At 35.1% G+C, this 22226-nt stretch overlaps 1 protein-coding gene across 1 annotated transcript in view; it reads right to left on the reverse strand.

The window, feature by feature from the left end:
* hk2 (hexokinase 2) overlaps positions 1–22226 on the reverse strand; it is a 39140-nt gene that overhangs the window by 12743 nt on the left and 4171 nt on the right. Inside the window, exons 2-10 of the mRNA XM_026245037.1 lie at positions 21545–21707; positions 17366–17514; positions 15869–15988; positions 15678–15773; positions 13650–13749; positions 9186–9369; positions 6807–6968; positions 3286–3519; positions 252–556 (exon numbers count right to left, since the gene is read on the reverse strand). Coding sequence (XP_026100822.1) covers positions 252–556; positions 3286–3519; positions 6807–6968; positions 9186–9369; positions 13650–13749; positions 15678–15773; positions 15869–15988; positions 17366–17514; positions 21545–21707 — 1513 coding nt within the window. The remainder of the gene's footprint in view (positions 1–251; positions 557–3285; positions 3520–6806; positions 6969–9185; positions 9370–13649; positions 13750–15677; positions 15774–15868; positions 15989–17365; positions 17515–21544; positions 21708–22226) is intronic.

Here is a 22226-nt window from a genome sequence, read left to right on the forward strand (position 1 = left end):
TACATTGCATTCTGTCGCAAAAAATTTGCATTCCCCTGAAATAATTTGTGTTCACTCGGGGGAATGCAAAAGTTTTGCTAGAGAACACAAAATACATAGATATTTTTTAAATCCTCCCAACCTGTATTTTTCCACAACCATGACCCTTAAGGGACTCCGTAGATTTGGAACATAAAGGGGTGAATAAAAGATGATAGAACTTTCTTTTTGGGTTAACTAAAATAAGTTAAAACTGTGTTTCTCACTCTAACCTGTTCCATCCGGTGTGGAGCGTACAAAGGTGGGCAGCATTTTGACAGTTGCCATGTCATGTGTTTTTTTAGCCAAGCCTCGGTTCATCTCCTCCTCCATCCTTTTCTTCACCTCCAGGAGTTGATCCCGATTGAGACGCAGGGTGTTCAGGATACGCTGACGCGCTGCATGCTGCTTTGCCAACCGGTATGCCACAGCTGTAACCATGGCAGCCCCCTTACCACTGCCATCCTCAGAGCGCAAGAAACGCACGTCACAGTCAGGCACCAATAACCGCACCATCTTATTCAGTCGGCGGGCAAACCTTCAGAAAAAAAGCCAGAGAACAAACAAGTGTGTGGGTGAGAGAGAAAAGGGCCAAGATGAAAAGTAAGAACAAGTAAGGAAAGGTGAATGATGCACAAAAGAAGGAAAGGAAGGGGCACAGGAAATAAATAACATTGGCTTATAATAAAATAGGAGGTTGAATGTTACATTTAAAGATCTGAGAATTACTGCTCTGGGCAGTGATTTGCAATTGTTGGTCGGTGATTGTTCAGTTAAACAAATGACAAACTCAAAAAAACATTTATCAAATCCTGGAATGAAGTTCTGATCATGGCCCTCAAGTGTTTTTTGAAAAAATGTGGGATGGTAATGACATATTACATTTTTGTATAAAAGTAAGCCTTGGTCTTACATTCCATTCCATTACATAAAATAAAATAATGAATTGTAATCATTTCAATTTACATTTCAAGTAAAAAAAATAAAACAGTTCTGTTAAAAGCCAACTAAATTATAATACAATTTAATAAATACATGTTTTATATAAAATAAAATTGCATGGTTATTTTAAAAGTGTTATAAGTTATAACAATAATTGAATAAAATGCATAAAATGTAAATATATATTTTTTTTTAATTAAAAAAAAGCACAAAACGTTTTTATCATGATTACATGCATTTTCTTAATGTAAAGTATTATTTTTAGATTATTTTTAGACATATGATTCAATAACTCATTTAAATTAGTAGAAGCACATGAAACTTGAAGATATATAAGCAAAAAAATTCCATTTCAAAAACCATTTCAGCTGCAAATTTTACATGCAACAGAAGTACATGCTGCAGCATAATGTGACAAACTAGACTGCTTCCATTGCAATCATTGAAGTTGTTTACACGTTCTGTTGTAGATATACATAAAGGGGGTAAAATCTTTACAGAGTATTTCTTTCATTTCAGTCTGTTGTTATTGCTGAATGTCCCTTTAAAGAAAAAATATGTGTCCCTTGAAATCATTCATATTTCTGACGTTTCACAACAAACTCAAGAGCTTTTAAAGAAAATAATCTTTGCCTCTAGATACAGGTGCCACAGAAATGTGTCACAACCTAAAAGAAGCTCACTCAATGATGTCTGTGCACATGACTGGCATGAGCTAGCACTTGCACACAGCCAATCAACACAGGTGCATCTTGAGAGAGAAGTACACTCATCTCTGAGAGTGCAATCCACACTTCAGGAAATTTCCAGAATGTGATCCTTTCTTATGAATGCATGGGATAGCACCCCGGGAGAGGAAGTCATGCTGGATTAAAATAAACCAACTAATTAAAGTCGATGCTTGCAGACAGCTTTAATTTCATAAAACATAAGCCATGCAAGCAAGCTGTCTGTACAGCACAGAGGAAAAGTTACTGTCGAATGTATTATTAAATAAACATCTCCGATAAAGCTGTTGAAGTCTCAGCCAGGGCTAAAACAAAATACATGCAAAATTAAAAATAAAATGTTATATGCAGAGTACAATTCTGCGATATATCATTTAAAAGTATATTTGTATTACTAAATATTTATGAAATATTATTTTTCTATATTTATACTTTAATAATAATTTATATATTAATATCCATCCAGTACACATAAATAATTGTTTATATGTAAATTATAATTTATAACTTACAAATTTACCATATATGCATGTGTGTGTATACACATACATACATCATTTATTTAAATTATAGAAATCTAAATAAATATAAATTTTGAGAAAAAACAAAGACCGCATGCATGACATTATTATTATTATTATTTTTTTTTTTACTTACTAAAAGAAGAAAAAAAGCACAAAAAAAGGGAATTATTATTATTGTTGTTATTGTTGTGTAGCACCCATTAGATGACCACTAGCTAATTTTTCAGCCATTTTTCAGTCATCAATTTCCATAGTCATGGAGGAATCAGAGGCAATCGATGCATGAAGCGCATCTCAGCAGGTGGTTGTTAAAAGACCTTGCAATTCAACTCCCTGCTGCGTTTATGGCCTTTCCAAATTCTCTGACAACATCCCGGAAGAATCGTTTATTGGGGAGATGGGGAGATGGGCTTTCGGCAGCAGGTTTATGAACAAACTGACAAGCCATCACCCTCATTCGGTCTCATCTAAAATTTTGCCACAGTAATTATTCTTGGTCAATTTGTAAACAAACATTTTTCTAGCATTGTCAAACAGTTAAATAAGATGCAAAAGAGCAGACGGAACAATCTGTTTTTTAGTGTACTGTATATCATGTTTCACAGATTACTTCTAAAGCTGCACAAAAATACTTCCTCAACTATCCACAAAAATACAAATACACATTTACAGGGTGTCACTTCTCGAGCTGCGACCACTCGATTTTCTTGTCAATCTCTTACAACGAAACAGAGAAACCCTTGGTGGTGAACCCTACCAAAAGTGAGCTGTTTTGATCTTTCTCAGTTTCATTTCTGCTCACATGCTTCTCTCTACAGTTCAACTGGATTAAGTATAGCTGTTAAACAAGTGGTAAAAACTAAAGTTTAATAACAGCATTGGTGAGCAAGTTGAATTTTGTGTTTCAAGAGCATTCCTTAAATGCATTTTCAACCATATAGTAATTAGTTAGAATAATCTGAAAAACTGAGAAGAAACAAACAACAAAAAATCGTTGGTATGTAATATTTACCATACATGAATTTAATCATGTAAATACAAAAGCAGACATTGGTACTGGACACTGGACTCACTGTGGGTGGTTTTTGTAGACCGATCCATCCACGCCAACAGTGGTGCGAAATTTCTCTACGGCTTTGTTATCTCGAATCTGCCGTAGGACAGCCGCAAGCGTGGCAGCACAGAGATGGGCCGCACGTGTAGACACAATCACACACACACGCTGCACAGCCATGCAGTCTTCAGGGGACGGGTCCAGTCCGAGTTCTCTCAACACCTTCTCTGCACTCACCAGACCCTCATTTTTCCTGAAGAAGAGAAAGTCAATTTTTATTAATTTGGAGGTTTGCATGAATATCACCTTAAGGGCAGAGGCTTGAACAACATCACGTCTTTAGCTGTTGGAAAATAGCTGTTAGAAATAACTTTCATAAATCATTAACAACAGTTTTCTACATTAATTTCCTTGTCACCAAATCAGCATTTAAAAATTATTTCTAAACTATTTCTAATAGCAGTTCTGTTATTACTTATATTCATATATTAAGTTATAAATATTTTCACTGTATTACTGTTTTAATTTTAATTGCGATCAAATAAATGCATCCTTGGTAAGCAAGAAACTTTCAAAACCACTCCAAAAACAATATTACCGACCCTAAACTTTTGAACGGATCCAAAAATCTGCTATTCTTGGATCTAATCTTACAGGAATGAAATCAGTCTTACGTTTTATAGGAAAACCTTCTGAAGTGTGTTTCTGTGTACTATTCATGTTCAATGGAAAGAACAACAAATGAAATTCTAAGACATTAAAACTCTGAAATTTCCAATCAAATTGTTATGCTGATCTTATCTGTAATAAGTAAAAAATATTTCCACTTGTGGTCTCAGACTTTTGGATCACAAAGTAGATATACAGGGGCATCTCAATAAATTAGAATGTTGTGAAATGTTCATTTATTTGTGAAACTTGTGTAGTAATTAAATTCATCACAGTCACAGATTGAAGTAGTCTTTGGTTCTTTTAATTGTGATGATTTTGGCTCACATTTAACAAAAACCCACCAATTCACTATCTCAACAAATTAGAATATGGTGATATGCCAATCAGCTAAATCCACACAAAATGTCTGCAAAGGTTTCCTGAGCTTCAAAATGGTCTCTCAGTTTGGTTCCCTGGGTTGCACAATCATGGGGAAGTCGATTTAAGAATTTGAGTGAACTTCACAAGGAATGGACTGAAGCTGGGGTCAAGGCATCAAGAGCCACCACACACAGATGTGTCAAGAGATTTGCTGAACCACAGACAACGTCAGAGGCGTCTTACCTGGGCTAAAGAGAAGGAGAACTGGACTGTTGCCCAGTGGTCCTCTTTTCAGATGGGAGCAAGTTTTTTGTTTCATTGGGAAACCAAGGTTCTAGCATCTGGAGGAATGGTGCATTCAAGTCATGTCAGATACATCGTAGTTACGAGTTAAACCCACGTGAATGCCACCACAAAGTCGAAATAACGAGTGGGAAACTCTGAATTTTCTTTAAGCTCAGAGTTTCCAAATTGGGGGCATCAATGAGAAACATGACAGAATCAGTGGATGCAACGTCTGTTGTTGATGGTAATTTTTTAGTTGAAATTGACAGGATTGCAATATAATAACTAATATGTTTATATGTGATACAGATTAAAGTTGCTTCATAAATTATTTTTAAAAAGTTAAAATGCATAACACATTATACAAATTCTTTGCTCTTCACTTTCTATATGCGGAGTTAAAAAAAACCTGTTGTATTTTCTTGTAATTTATTAAAAGAAGGTACACCACCATCTTGTGCTGAATAAACTGACTTGAACGCACCCAACGTCGTTATTACAACCTGTCAACTCGTAAGTACGAACTTTCCAGGAGGAATTAAACGCAGCAGAAGGGTGGAGAAGCTCATAGCCCAAGTTGCTAGAAGTGCAGTGTTAAGTTTCCACAGTCTGTGATGATTTGGGGTGCAATGTCATCTGCTGGTGTTGGTCCATTGTGTTTTTTGAAAACCAAAGTCACTGCACCCGTTTACCAAACAATTTTGGAGCACTTCATGCTTCCTTCTGCTAAACAGCTTTTTGAAGATTCTGATTTCATTTTTCAGCATGATTTGGAAGCTGCCCACATTGCCAAAAGCACCAAAAGTTGGTTAAATGGCCATGGTGTTGGTGTGCTTGACTGGCCAGCAAACTCACCAGAGAGAATCTATGGGCTATTGTCAAGAGGAAAATGAGAAACAAGAGACCAAACAATGCAGATGAGCTGAAGGCCACTGTCAAAGAAACCTGGGCTCCATCCCACCTCAGCAGTGCCACAAACTGATCACCTCCATGCCACGCTTAATTGAGGAAGTAATTAAAGCAAAAGGAGCCCCCTACCAAGTATTGAGTACATGTACAGTAAATAAACATACTTTTGCAGAAGGTCAACAGTTCACTAAAATTAGTTTTTTATTGGTCTTATGAAGTATTCTAATTTGTTGAGGTTTTTGTTAAATGTGAGCCTAAATCATCATAATAAAAAGAACCAAAGACTTAAACTACTTCAGTCTGTGTGCATTGAATTTATTTAATACATGAGTTTCACAATTTGAGTTGAATTACTGAAATAAATGTACTTTTCCAAAACATTATAATTTACTGAGATGCACCTGCATATAGACACATACATCATGTTCTTAGTAACAAAAATTTAAAAACAGTTTTAATTAAGTGATATTTAGTGAAATGCCAAGAACGTGCAAGCAAGCTGACATTATAACATCAGCCTCGGATTCAATTAGATTTTCATAATCTATAATTAACAAAAATAGTTTTAGATTTCAATTAACATGCAAAAGTGCTGACTTCCAACTCCAAAAAGTCTGATATCTGAACAGGTTTCATAATGTTAAAGAAACAAGAAAAGTTTAACTCTCTTTCATAACACAAATGTGCTCAGTCTGTGAACCGACAGCGGGTTTGACATTAAGATAAGCCCATGCCAGTATTTTTGAGAAGCATGTCATTTCTGTCGAGACCACAGGTGTTCTCCCACGGATGTCTCAACTGCTGGGTTTGCTGGAGAAAGAACTAAATATGGGGGTAGTTAATTGATGAAGTGAAACAGGTCTGCACTGACTTCCAGCTATCAGTCATCGTGATGAGGGCTCTATTTAATGAGGCAGAAAGGCAAGCGAGTCATTTTAAGGCACTAAAAAGTTACAGTACTAACTCCATATTACTGAGTTCTGGGGCAGTGTCACTAATCATTTTTTTTCTCATTTTTAAAACTTAGTTCAACATTAATGCTAAACCCAAACATTACGCTTAAAAGCAATAAACCATTACTACTAAAATAATAATGAGTGGCATGGCAAAAAAATATAATAATCTGATTCAATTTCATTTTGAGCAAGTGATGTAATGATGTAATTCTCCAAATCAAATCCAAATCAGTTTTGTGTGACCCATTCCTTTAAAAATAGGATTTAGCTATTTTATTCATTAACTTTATCAGATTTAGCTTACTTCTGCAGCCATTTTAGTGTGGCAAGAAACACACAAGCACAAAAAGGTACTGACTTTATATTTTCAATGGCAGAGACAAAGGAAGTCTGGAAGTGGCCAGTGGTGAGCAGATCTGGAGTGGTGTGTCCCTGGAACAGCAGACCGTCTTTGGCCATCTTCACCAGGATGAGTCTGACCAGCTCCCCTATGTACATCCCACTAATCATCTTCTCAAACCTGCACAAAATCAAAACATGCAGCATGTAGAGTCAGACCGATGAACATGATGAACATGTCTGTCATGACACAGTGTGAGGTATGGGGTAACGGTCGCCTAGAGGTTATTGATCCCACGCTGGAGAAAGCAGTGAACTGGAGCGATCCCCAATCATCATTAGTAACTTGAGGGAGATACTTAACCTCAGGTGGCTTCAGAGGACTATCCCTGTAATCAGGGGTGTGGGTAATATTTGTGAAAAAAGGAGGAGGTGGTATGTTCACACAAATGATGATTATTATCCAGGGACCTTGAAAGTAATTAATATAGAGCAGACTGGGGTCACTCGCAATGAGAATTTATCTTGGCCATAAGGCTGGCAGCAAGTGTGACAAAGAATATGAAAAACAATTATTTAAAAAAATGCAATGAACATTTCTTCTTGAATGTAACTGGTTGATAATGATTCTTAATCAACATAGTAAATAAAATGGATTTCATTCATTTAAAACAAAACATCTTTTTTTTTAAAGAGCATTGTCTTTCCCTAAAATTAAATGCTACTTGGATTGATATCTTCTTGTTTATGTGTTTTAGGTTTCCAGATGTTTATTATGGGTGTTGTTTTACTTAAGACAGCTAAAGATAGTACTATGTAACCTGAAAAACTCTTTAGCAATATTACAAAATATTAAAGGAATTATATAATCGTATAAAGGAATTATGTAATTAGTATATACTTCTGTTAAATTAAATGTAATAAATATCTTTGTCATTGTAAATATTTTAATGATACTGTTCGCACATACACCAATCTTCAAAGGTTGGGGTCAGTAAAATGTGTTATTTTTATTTACATTTACATTTCTTCATTTAGTAGTCGCTTTTAGCCAAAGCGACTTACCAATAAGGACAGTGGAAGCAATTTATTATTTGTTATTTATTTGTTATTGGTTTATTTTAATGAAATTAATGCTTTTAGAGAGCAAGGATACATTAAATTGATCAAAAATGACATAAACATTGTAAATATGTATTTTCTATTTCAAATTAATTCTGAACTTTCTATACTTCAAAGAATCTTGAACTAACTATCGTGTTTTTCACAAACTTATTCACAAAGTAATGGTGCTGAAACCTGATCACTGTAATAAATTACATTTTAAAATGATTTTGTATTTTTAAATAATACAGTAATAAATGCAACCTTGCTGAGCATAAGGCTTTTTTTTTTTTTTTTTTTTTTTTTAAAACCTTTTTTTTTTTATCTTACCAACCTCAAACTTTTAAAATGGCATTATAAAACGATACTTGCACAAGAAACTAGGTCGATTTTTAGTAGCATATCAGTTATGAAGGAGAATGAGAGAAAAAAAAAAATCCATTATATATCCTGCTATAAATAAACTGGATAAAGACACAGTAAGTAATTGACGAGGTCATATTGTACTTCAATGTACAACACAAATAAAATCTGTCTATCTCTTTCTACATTGGTGTTAAGAGTTCTTATTTATGGGAACAGGGAAATGTTTGCAGTACTCAATCTGGACACAGTCTAAACATTCATCGTCTCAAGGAGCAGGGTATGCGAGAGAATAATAACACTGATTTACAACTGTAAAAAACAGCATATTCCCATTGATCTTTTGAAACCAGGATCTCTGGGGGAAAAGCTATAGGTTTCAAAGCTACTTTATCAATCCTGAATTATTATTAGTTTGTGCATGTGCAAATCCAATAAGGCAATCAATTGCCATAGTCCACCACTGAGGGCATTTCGAAAGCTCAGCAACAAGCACTCAAGGCATCATAGCATTTGATTACACTTCTGTATTTTCAAAGCTTTCAAAGTGCTGCTTCTTACCCACAAAATGAAAGCGCCTGTGGAGTCAATATGACTAGGGTCAGGAACTGCAGCTTTAAAACTCTCGGGACCCATGAGCTATGATCAGAAAAGCAGGCTAATGCACAGTTAATGATATTTTCATTACTCTTTCTACCTATTGCAGGAACATACGTTTTCCCAAAATTGTTCACACTAGTGTGTGAATTGTTCAAGGACTTTGTACTTTTTGTTACCATGGTGACAACCTTGTAACTTCTTCCATAATTGCCTAGTAGTACAACCGGCTGACACAACTGCCCTCTAGGCAAAAGGGCTTCAATGACTTTTTGTGTTAACAAAAGAACTGTCGGGAGTGGCACTAACTGTCAGGTGCAGGACTGTCACTCACAGCTGTTTGCCAGGGTTCAGGGACCCAGCGTCAATCTCCCGGTCGAATTCAGTGCGGATGTCATCCAGGGAGCCATCATCACCGAACGCACCCCACTCCATGTTCACACACATACGACCTTCATCACCGTCCACCAGCTCCAAGTGCCGCATCTCCTCCATGTAACACGCATTGGTGCCCGTTCCTGTAAAACATACCACGATTTGTTTACCCATAACTCCAGCCACATTAAAAATGTTTTACAGATATATATATATATATATATATATATATATAAATTCAAATGTCATAGCATGAAACAGAAGGCCCTATTTTAATGATCTAAACGCAAACATTTCAACTTTCAAGAGGCTTGGGAATTCAAAATGTAGGAATTTTCCATGACTGTGGGAGTCAGTACCTCCCTCCTTTCCTGATATTTGTCCAAATTCATTTTCTGCTTTGATGTAGCACTAAGAAATCTGCTATATAGGCTTGTGTTACCATATCAAATATTCATGCAGGGGCTCTGATATCTCTAGAGTGCAATGTCAAATCTTTGGGGGTAAAGGACCTCTTTGTGACTTATTATGAATAAAAAGTTTACTCAGTCTCTGCAGCAGCCAATGCACATGAGCAATGAAAGAAAGGGGAGTGTAACATTTTTTTATGAATGAAGCATGTCAACATGCTAAATCTGTCCTGCAATGACAAAGGCACGATGCATGTTGAGACCAGATTAGGAGCACGTTAAGGAATGACAAAGTAGATACTAAAGCCAGCAAGAAACAACATGAGGGAGAATATTTAGTGACAATTTTCTTTTTGGAGTTAAATTTCCTTTAACTGTATTTTTAAAGATAAGAAATAACTTATCTATAATCAGTGTATATGCTATTTTCACTGAACTATACTTCAAACAAACATCATCTGATAGTCTCTTATCCAATGGGAAGAAACCAGAGTTATTGAAATGTCTAGCCAAGTGAAGTATTGCAAGTATTCCATCACCATCACGTCCCATGATAAGAATGGCTGCTATCGGTTGTCTTTGCTTTGCGTATTTGAACTACTAAAGGAGATAACAAACTGGGAAGTTCAAGAAAATGTCAAAGGTATGATGGATGTTGGGTGGGTCTATTCTGAACCTAAGCCTGCTGATGCAACATGGCTTTTTTTTCTATTACTCTTACAAAGACTTGAGCAGTGGAGCCGATTCATGATTTGTGATTGTGAAAACGTATCTGTGTAGGAGGCTAAAACACAATATTTAAGATATTTAAGAATATAATAATGATTGACATAATGATGAGACGACTCTTAAAGGCATGCAATGTCAGGGAGGTATATTTTTATTGCATTCTATACGATGCAGTTGACTGAATGCAAATGCAAAAATTCTGCCATGCAAGTCCTCTTTAAAACTACAGCCTGTTGGTTTTCTAAGCACTATGAAAAGCACATATTTAACAGATTCATGAAAATCCTAAAGATTGTGTTTAAAACTGCAGACAGGGGAATTTAATTCATTATATCTTCACGATGTTGAATTATATTTCAATTGTACACTCAACAGTGGTCTGTCTCAGTGGGAAATAGGTAAGCTTGTTGTATTACCCCAGCTACTAAGCATGCTGTAGTCTCTCAAAACGGTCTTCAAAATAATAATAATGATGAAAAAAAACAGCTACCTCCAGCTATACAGGATTTTCTCCATTTGTATGATAGTAATCATGATTAAGTACAGACTTGTTATTTTAAGTTCCTATTATTTACTCAATATTAATTAAAAAAAACATTTTATTTACACATTATACACTTAAATTTGGCATTAAAACTGTTTAAAAAGAACACAAAAATGACGGTTCTGTACATTCCTCAGTTTATACACCATGGTTCTTTATTGTTTTTCGTACAGTGGGGGGGGGGGGGGATTACTGAACAAATTGCTCTTTCTTTAAATAAATTAAATTATAATTAACCTTTTCTTAGGAGCAAAAATTATCTCAGCTTCTGCTCTAAACTATAGGAAGCCCTTTTACTAGGGATGGACCAATACCACTTTTTTCAGAATGTTTCCGATACCGATGTTTTCATTTTTTGGTATTCTCCGATACTGATACCTGTATTTTCACATCATTTGTCTTTTTTTTCCTTTTTTTACAGAGAGAAAGAAGAAGAAGAAGAAGAAAAGTCACGTTGGTCGGCTTCAGTTAAAAAACAGATATTTCCTTCAGTTATTTCCACACTTAATTATACCTGTTAAAATGTATTGTATAAGCTTTTGTTACTTTCACTTTTCATTTAAACGGCGCATTAGAGCAACTCTATTGCATTAGCTCAATACTGTAATGCAGGGAACCACTCCTTATACATTACACGAGTACGCCCGTACTATTTTGGTGATGTAACTTGCGTCACATGTACTGTACGCAGACACGTTTGCATTGGTGAAGAAGACACGTCCATCCTAGCGTGTTTCACACAGTCTGCCAGTTTCACTTTTGCTGTAATCATGTTTGCTTGACGTTTAAAATAAATGTTGTTAATAGGGAATGCCCTTATAATTTTTGTTTGTTTTATATGTATGATTTAGTTTTAATCCAAATGCATGCACTAAACAATCAAGATCATGTAACAGAAGTGTGTGCTCTCTGACTCCCTCTCTCGCTCTCCTTAATGTCAAATAACTTTAGTAACCTGTACACTGTTTTGCTTGCTTTTGACATATCCGACCGAACTACAAACTTTCCAGAGATGTCTGTGTGAGATATTCACTCGACAAGCTCATGCATCTGCGCAGCCGCACGCTCAATCCACTCAGCACGCTCTGCTTATCAGCTCGTTTACTTCTGCTACAAAGACATGAACATTGAAAGTTTAACATTATATTAATTACTTACATGTTCTCCATAGACATCCTTAATGTCTAATAACTTCATTCAACTCTCTGTTGTTCTGTTGTCAGAGTTCTTTTTTTTCTGAACACAGCTATGTTCACACACTGTGTAGTGTAGGCTTTTGGTAACGGGCCATTTTTACGAATATGCGTACGAGTACAGGAGCGCAGTATCGGGCCCGATATCGGTATCGGTGCATCCCTACCTTTTACATTACTAAAAGGTTACACTTAACAAATAACCAACCTTAAATTTAATTACTATTTATTTTTAAATATAATAATCAATACTTAAAAAATAATAATAATTGTATGCAAACATGTAAATTGCACAATGCAAAAGTTATTTTTTTAATTAACTTCTAAATTATAATGTTTCTTTTTGTTGTTGAAATATATGCAGTGGCTGTCGACTTGTTTCATAACAGATTTATTTAAACATACATTAAATAATTAAGTCATTACTAACATGCAAAGTAATATATATAGTATATAATATTTCACAAAATGCTCTTCCCTAGACTTAATTTATAGCAAACTAATGAGCTGTTAATGAAATGCTACGTGTCACTCTGCTTACAAGCTGTTTTATTTATGTTTTTCCACAGTTGAAACACTGATCGAAAAATTACACAAAATGTTCTTTCATGTTCATTGAACTGCAAAAAATTGAATGAGCTATTTACTTTAAAAATTAAGTTAAAAATATTACACATAATATTTTTGAGTAGTTTTAAAGGCATGATTTTTTTTTTATGTGAAATCTCCTAAATTAAACGATCTATGAAAAAATTAATTTAATATAATTAGTGAAATGTGCTCATTCACTTTAAGTTTATCTTCAAAAGTCTGTGATTTTGAGTGAGGTCTGTTTGTATTTTATTTTATACATATACAAGACTATATACAGCCAAACAGCTCAAGTAGGAAAATACTTGAGAAATACTGGAAAGTACTGCACTAGCACAAGCAAACTCATGACACCGTTTGATTATTCAATGAATACAAAGATAAAAATAACAGAATTAATTTGAAATAGAAGGCATTATAAATTAATAGCTTTAAAAAAAAAAAAAGCTTCACTCTAGCTGCTTTTGCTCTAAAAGAACTTTGGCTGTATTTCCACGTACAGCTATAAATTTAGACTTTTATATTTGCCATCTAATGTGAGAAAGCACGTACAAATAGGAGAGTGTAATAACTGAGACTGTGCACAGCAAATCAAGTTGTGTGAAAGGCTCAGGAACATCTGCTCTAGCCTCTATAATTACACGTATTTGACACACTATTGGGGAACATGAATCAAAATAATTAGTTCATTTGAGAATTAGCATTACGAAAATGCCACCAAAATAATTTTGTTAGGCCATAATAATAGGCCTAAAGAGGCAATAAAATGCCTGAAATGTTTGCTCTAATATTCCCACAACCTATTACCAAAACAAATGACAGAATAAAAGGTCTATGTTTGAAAAAAGCACCTTTCATTCACAGCAAGCACGTCTGACAATATCACTGCCACCCTAGCTGGTATTTCCCACTGATCTCAGCTAGCATACAAGTGCAAATTTAAGACAGTGACTCACCGACAATGAGGCCGATCTCACAGTTATGGTCGTCATACCCACAGGTCATCATGGTGCCAACGGTGTCATTGATCACAGCCACAATGTCAATGTCAAAGTCCTGTAGAGATCAAAAAAGAAAATGCTGGTACTTGTTTTCCATTTTTTTTCCAAGCTGAAACACTTACGAAAGGTCAAATAAAGAACGAGGTATGTAGGGCTGTGCCCCAAATAGTCAACTAAATTTTAGAACAGTTTTGACTTTGTAAAAATAAGTGGGTAAAAAACAGGATACGTTTTCTGATCTCTCAGTCTCTGTGAATGAACCAACATGTAGTCCATGCCTAACAGTAGGGGTGGGAAAAAATGGATTCTCTGATGCACCATGATTCCCCTTTCAAAGATTCTCAACATTTCAGAATCGATTCGAAGCATGGTTTTTCCCCACATATGGCACGTGTGTGCACTAGAGACAATCGCAGCGGTCTTCATTGCACACGATATGCGCTGTGAGACATGTACATTGCTTTAGATATTTAATTTATTCCATTTGGAATGCAGTACATATAAGATCCATGAAACTCACATGCTGACAGACTTTCATGTGTGCTTTTTGTTTGATGTCCTGAAGTTCGATCACAGCTGAGGTTAGATGCAGTTGCATCTCCAAACACTTTTATTCGAAACTGATGTAAACACAGTCCGATTGTGTTTTCAAAACAGGACAAAACGTCTGATATATCGAAATAGTAATGTGCATTAGTGTGAATCCAGCCTGTTAAACTACCACCGTCTGTGATTTCATCAGTAATAGATGGAAAAAATAGAGGAAAAAAGAAAAACCCATAAATAGGACTGTCTGTAAACTTTCAAATAGCCTAAAATTAATTAGGAAAAAAAAATGTAATTTTAGAATCGGATCCTGACTCCCAGAATTGGAATCGGATTGTAATTATGTCCCCACTGGATGCAACAAACGCCTCATTTGTGATGGGTTTCATTGTCTTTGTCTCGTCGTGCCAGAACACACAGCATCACAGTCTGGTAAGGGGCGTAACATTTCGCTTGAGGTATTCGGCCAATCACAACACACTGGATAGCTGGCCAATCAGAGCACACCTGGCTTTTCAAGATGATGAGCTTTGTAAAAATCAACACTTTTCAAAGGGCTGGGCATAGAGGAGCAACAATAGTGTACAATATGTGGAAAATAATGCGTTTTTAACCGCATAAACACATTGCATTACACCAAATACACAACACGATCTTTTTAGCAACATCATATGACACCCTTTAAAATATCTCCTTGCTTTATTTCCCAACAATCATTACTTTTGGCAGTGCTTTAGGCAAGCTTTATGCGTGTGCTTGAGCACAGAATAGGCCCGTGGCTATAGCATAAATTAATCACATGAACGTTGGCTCAAAAAATCTTTATGCAGTCAAGAGCAGAATTCAAATCGTTTGCTTCCTGCATTTGCCAAGTACTGTAAGTGACATCAAGATGAATAGAACTGCTAACAGGCAACTTTTACCACTGTGACACACAACATCAAGTCTTTGTTCTCAGAAGTATCTTAAGAAATGAACAAAACGATGATTCTTGAGTCACACGTAAGAATTCCCATGCATTTATTATCTTGACGTGAGGACTAAGTGGTCAATTTACGCCAGACATCACAGATTGATGTACATTTTCTAGCCTTTATGGAAAAATCACACTTCAATTCTGAATAATCAAATAATTATTTTCTCTCTGTTCTCTTCTGGAAATGTTGTGCATGCTCACTCCATCACTGACCCTATTTACGCCTGGTATTAAAAAAAGCAATATTTTGTTTCAGAAAAAATAACTAAATCTCACTGACACCAAACTTTTGAACAGTAGTGTAAATGCAACCACTACTTGAATTCGGTGGATTCAAGTTTATTACATACATAAATATATAAAGAAGCTTTTGCCTTAGTCGTTTCACACATTGTTAGGACAAGAAAGACAACAAATAGCTTGTGAATGTAAAACAGAACACAGTGACTCATTACACTCACCCCTCTCTTCTTGATGGCTTTTCTCAACAGGCCCACAACATCTCTCCCCTCCACCCCACTCGCCTTAAAACCTTTGGTCCAGGACACCAGAAAACTCTGTCGAGAGATAAGGGCAACCATGGAAACATGACATTCTGACAAAAGAGCTGCTAAGTTTAGTGTTAGTTTCCCTTGCATCCTTCGCATCTCACCTCATCTAGTTTGGTCTGCTGGCAAGGAAATGAAAAGGTAAAGCCAAGAGGGAGCTTCTTGTCTTTGATGCCCAATTTTTCGAGGAAACTGGCCAAGCATTCAGCTATGTGATCGAAGAGCTGGAAAAGAAAAGAAATCAAATGACACGATTCATTTTAAGACTTCTTAATTTAGATTTAAAGGATTCATTACATACAAACGTGTCCCATGCCAAAAAGTATATGGTCTGATCTATAACTTTGATCAGAATAACCAAATATATCATGTGCAAGTTGGCCAAAGGCGTTATTTTCCTCTCACAAGTATGAAATATTTCATAGGCTACAGAATCATAAGCACAGATTACATCAGGTATGACTATTTTTTTTTCTTTCTTTTTTTTCTTCATGAACACCTCTTCAGGTTATAATAAAATGGAAACAAGCAAAGTGAAAAAATCCAACAGGGACTGTCAATCAACATGTGGTGCGGTCTCCTCACAATAGGCATTACACGTTGAAATTATAAAGCCATAATGCCATGGGCTGTGAGGAACCAGGTGCAACTCATCATCTTCTGCCAGCTGGGTTCCAACTATACCTTCAATCTCCAGGTCATGCACACTTATAAAGGAGTCTTATGGTCAAATTGCAATGATTGAAGTCAAGACAGTCTTTATTGCAGAGGGCTAAAGGACTGTTCAATGCCAGAATAGCACAGAGACTAAGGATGAAGTATGTGAGAAAACATTGGTTTGCTTTTAAACCAGGCACGTTTCAGTTCCCAGCCACCTAAGACACACTTTTATGCATGACAGTCCATTTATTTGGTTATAACTTAGATTAATGACCATTTATTTTATTATTATGCTTAACAGTTTATTGTAGCATCTCAAATTGCTTTATATTGTTTGATAAATTAATAATACACCAATGACCTCCATTTATCAGAGAAATTAGATATTCTTTGCATCACTTTAGCATGTTTATGTCTCATGATTGAAATGAAACCGATTTGAATATGAAGATATAAAACAAAAACATGTCTGTTTTATACATCTAGGATAAAATTAAAATGACAACAAGACACACAATGTGTTCATTAATTTGGGCTCTGTCTTAATTAGTAATTTCATGCAGACAGATGATGTCTTCGCTGCAAGTGTGGGCAAAAGCTTTCAATATCTTATACTGCAATGGAAATTAAATATGATAGAAATCTTAAACCCTTTAATAAATTCAATTTCAATATCTTCACTCTTAGATTATGTAAACAACTGGAGAATATTCATAAAAACAAAAATGGCAATTTATAATTATAATAATGATGAATCCAGGCTACAAGACAAAGCTATCTATGATGCATAATTAAAAAGACAAAAAAATATTAATTCTCAAAAATCAGCCAAACAGGTTTGGAACAACACCAAAGTGAGTATTTGATGGACAAATTTTTATTTTTGGATATATATATATATACTGTATATATATATATATATAAACACACTCACTCCTCACCTCTGACCCACTGCCCCTCATTATGTTCTCTGGAATGGCGTAGATCTGATTTTCCATCTCCACCTTTTGTCCTCCATTACTGGACACTTTGACAAGCAGAACTCGAAAATTTGTTCCTCCCAAGTCCAGGGCAAGGAAGTCGCCCGTTTCTATAAACAAATAAAAGTGTACATTTATATTAAAATAACAGATTTTGAAATTAAAGAAAGCGTCACGAGCAAAGTAGTAATGTTCTGACAGTTACCTCAATTTTACAAAATTAATGTTTTACAACAAACACCCTCAAAGCGTGCACCATAGAGTCAAATCTCTGACTGATGGTCCGCGCGGACAGCAAATTCTCTTTCACATCTACTTGAGCTTGAATGGACAAACACACAAAAAATATGGATGCCATAATTACGTAATCATTCAAAGTGGCAATTATGTTATTCGGTGTGCTAAAGATGCGTTTTTTTCTTTCTACATGTTATTTTAAGGGATTTTCCCATTATGTTCATTTTAGTTTTAGTATAACAATATAATACCATTCATATTTTTACTTTTTTATAATTTAAAGAAGAAACCAATCCGATGTATAGTTGACATTTGAGGCTTAATATTACAGAAAAGCACAACGTTTTTCAGTAAGAGTGTTTTCAGCGTGTTTATTTTCATATAAAAAACAGCTGGAGTTGCTTCAAACAATGGTATCAACATCATCCAATGATTTATAACCGCAATTACAATTTCAAGGGAATTATTTACAATTATGATTATTGTCATAATCGTGCAGCCCTAGTCAGAAGTAAATATTAGTTTAGGTAATAGTTTTTGCCAAAGTATTGAAAAGGGGGAAAAATATATTTTATTATGGCAGGGCTAGTATAATTTTTGGCAGTGTACATTTTTTCTTTTTTAAATTAATTTATTTATTATTTATTTTTCTATGCAGAGGCACTTCTCATCAAAAATCACCCCACTAATTGTTACTCATTCTTTCCAAATAAACCAAGTAATTTGGTGAAAATTTCTGTATTTGTTTCATATTGCAATATATATTGCAGAGAAACAAAATATCCCAATGTCCCTTTTTCCAATATTGTGCAGCCTTAGTCAAAACAAGCACACCATAATCCAAGGTGGAAGACAACTCCTGTACATTGTGTTATAACTCGTTTCTCAACACTTTGACTTCCTTATATCACAATATTTAATGTGGAACTGAAAATGCAGTTCCCTCCTTGTGACTGGACACTAGGCCACGTTTCTGAACAATTTTCATATGATCTCTGTGCTCATGTACTAATAATCAGTTTCAAAATGAGTATTTGCAGCTTTATTTCAATAAAAAGCATTTTCAGACTAGGAAGGAAGCTCAGATTTCTGTAACCTTGTAGTGAATTTCCAAAGATCAGTGGAAATTTTGCTTTCTCATGATATGACCTCTTTAGAACTAGTCCTAGCATGAGTTTATATGCCCGACACACCTGACTTTCCACTTTTAAAGGTCTTTCAGAAAACACTTGTTCAACTAACAAGGTGAGGACAGATGTCTGTTAGCACCGGCTTTTTTATACTGTGCAATGGCAGTGCAACATCAGGCTTCCTGCGCACAACCCTGAGATCTCACTTTAAAATGACACAATAAAAACCAAAACGCTGTAAACAAAATCGTTTGTGAGAAGGAAGTTAATCTACAGCCTCAATAAAAGTATCTCAGCAGAAGTTAAACAAACAGGAACATCTCAATATTCACGATGTGAGAATAAAGTCCTTGAGTAAGTGGTGATGGAAGACATCCATTTGAACATGTATCCACCTTGGTCTCACAGATCAGCATCGTTCCCTTGGCAACCCTTCCTATCACCGTTTTGTGGCTCACATCCACTTGACTACATTTCTGTGAGCAGGCATGCTTTCCAGGAACCCGTGTACAGTTATTCTTTTCACACCCTGCTTGAGACATTGTGTCATCCCGCGTGCACAGTGAAAGAATCGGGTTGATGTTGGTCACTTTGAGTGACAAACACACACTCAAACACATGAACAGTGACCAGTGATAATACCACACCTGGAGAGCTGGATCAATCATTTCTTCATCTCACAACAAACAGGAACACAACACTTCTAGGACTGAACAATATGTGCTCTATAAGATGCTGACAAAATATACCTCCACTCATGACTTGACCTGCAGGGAACCAGATTCCCGCAGGATATGAACGCTTTGCCATTCACAATATTACACATATGCGCTTATTGTTTTTTCTCAGTTATATTAGGAACTTAAAGTAATAAAAGCTGAGAATGCCGCACTGGTCTCTTTACGTAACCACTGGTGCTCTGGATGATTACAGGTAAATTATCAAACTGCAAGGATGAAATACTCCTAGGCTCTCGGATAAAGAAAAAAAGCCTTTAATTAGCCAGGTTAAATCATAAAAAAATAAATATAAAAGATGAAAGTGTAGATCTATGCATTTTGGCTACACAAAACCCATAGATCTACACTTTTAACTTTTTTAATGATTTAGCTCAGTTAATTAAAGGTATTTTTTACGTTTGTACGAGTGCCTTGGAGTATTGCATCCTTTGAGTAAGAACTTAAAGTATTTTGAATACACTTTTGTTCACATACAAAGGCCAGAAGTAATTGGATATTTAAGCAACTCTTACATTACAATAGAAATCACAATATCTGGCATAACATTTCCAAACAATACTTAAGAGAATTCTTTCAAAAACACACACACTCATTATTGCCTCATTCTTTTTTATATATTATACATTTTAAGTCATTTTAAAGGCTATTGATGGCTTAGGTCTGTTTTTATATCAACAAAAACAAAAAATATTACAGTATATTAATACTTCTTTGTAAATTATTATTTGAAGTAACAAAACCATGGTTAATTTGCAGTTACCATGGCTACAAGAACAATGATTTGTGGTGTTATTGTTAAAACCATGGGTAATAAGGGAAACTGGAAAAAAAACTTTTGTATTTACCTAAATGATTTATAATTTATTTTAATATATATTAAAAATGTATAAGGTGTGCATTGTAGCTGACACCTAAATGAAGACATTGCAATTGTTTTATGACTGCAAGTCTTTCTCCTCAAATGCTATTGAGCTTCAAATTTGCATTTGAGTCCATGTGAAAAAGTAGCATAATTCACATATGATTTTCAGTTTATTTTAATAAATATCAAACATTCGATTCAATTTTGCATTATAGCTGACACCTAGATGAACAATTACAGTTGGCTTTTATGACTGTAAGTCATTCTCCTCAAATGCTACTGACGTTAGAAAAGTGTGTACCAATATCGCATGTAACTTTAGAGACGGTCCCTAAATTTGAGACTCTCGAACATCGTCAAGCCAACGTTATGCTTGTTTTTTTTTTGGAGCAACTGGGATGGTGCCCCCTCTGGGAGTTGGTGCAGACTGCGTACTCTGCGTATAGGGAGCGGCGGTACTGGTTCAAGTCCTCCTGGGAAGTTCGTACTTACGAGTTGACAAGTTGTAACTATGACGTTGGGTGCGTTCAAGTCAGTTTAATCAGTTTATTTCATAATATAGACAGAGAGAGTGTATTAATCTTTAATATTAATATATATATATATCTGAGAGTGTTCTTAGTGGCAGTGGGAACATAGTTTCATGCCACAGAGCTTCTATTAAACCAAAGACAGTAGATGGTCTTTTGTTCTTGGCTAAAATCTTTGTAAATCTTTTTTTTTATTATTATTATTTAAATGCAGATGCAAACATATTGAAATACATATCAAATAGGGTAAAAAATTTGACAATATCGAGAAATATTTTTTTTTCATATATCGCCCAGCGAGTGTAAAATAGTGCACACTTGTGAGAACTGGAGAACAGTTGGTTGGATGACAAAGGCAAACTGACATTAGTTCAGAGGAAAGCTCTTGAATTATTTGTTTACAGGTGTGGCTTGAGAATCTTTTCATTTCAAATTCTCTGGAATTCAATGAATTCAGCACAATGGGGCCAATTTTTGAAAATTGGGCTAAAAGTGGCCTATTTTACCTGAATACATGGTACATTTCTAAGTGTGGCTGAAGGGTCTAGATACCTGTTGGGACTGTAAAAGGAAAGCCCAAATGTCTTATATGGCTGATGAAAACATCAAAATAGCATGTGTCAAAATCTCATTCTCATCACCTGTGCCATCAGGTGTTGAGCGGACAAAGGTGGGGAGCATCTTGACAGCTGCGGTGGGGTTAGTGTCTCTGCCTAGTCCTTTATCCATCTCCCTCCTGAACCGCTTGGAGACATCCATCAGGTTATCATTTGACAGTCGCATGTGATACAGGAACTTATCCACCTTAAAAACAAAAACAAATGAAGGGTGAGAAACTGATGCACATTTTCTAGTTTTCATCTATTCTCAAGTTTACTGTTAAATTTAACTTATAATTAAATAAATTGTTTACTACTAAGGAACACAAAATGTATTATCTGGTTTAGTTTGACATACACCATTACTACACATTATCATACAAATATATATGGAATGTAATATCATTACACTTCTATACTCATTAATTTCGCAACGTGACATTAACTCTTAATTTTTTTGCAAGCATTAAAAAACCCAGGCTTCTCACAAAATATAAATAATATATATAATTTTAAATTTTTTCAGTGCACACACACAAAACAAAGTATCTAACTGATTAAATATTTTAAGTTTAAGCATACTGACAGGACTTTTTCCATCAGTTTTTAAGATCATGTTTTTTTTTTAAATCTTTTTTGCTTTTAATTATTTATTTCTAAACCCAGAATAATCAAATTACTTATATTTGCAATATAATGGGACCATAACAGTGCAGATATAGTC

Source organism: Carassius auratus, chromosome 5 (assembly GCF_003368295.1).
Source record: "Carassius auratus strain Wakin chromosome 5, ASM336829v1, whole genome shotgun sequence".
Taxonomy (NCBI): Eukaryota; Metazoa; Chordata; class Actinopteri; order Cypriniformes; family Cyprinidae; genus Carassius; species Carassius auratus.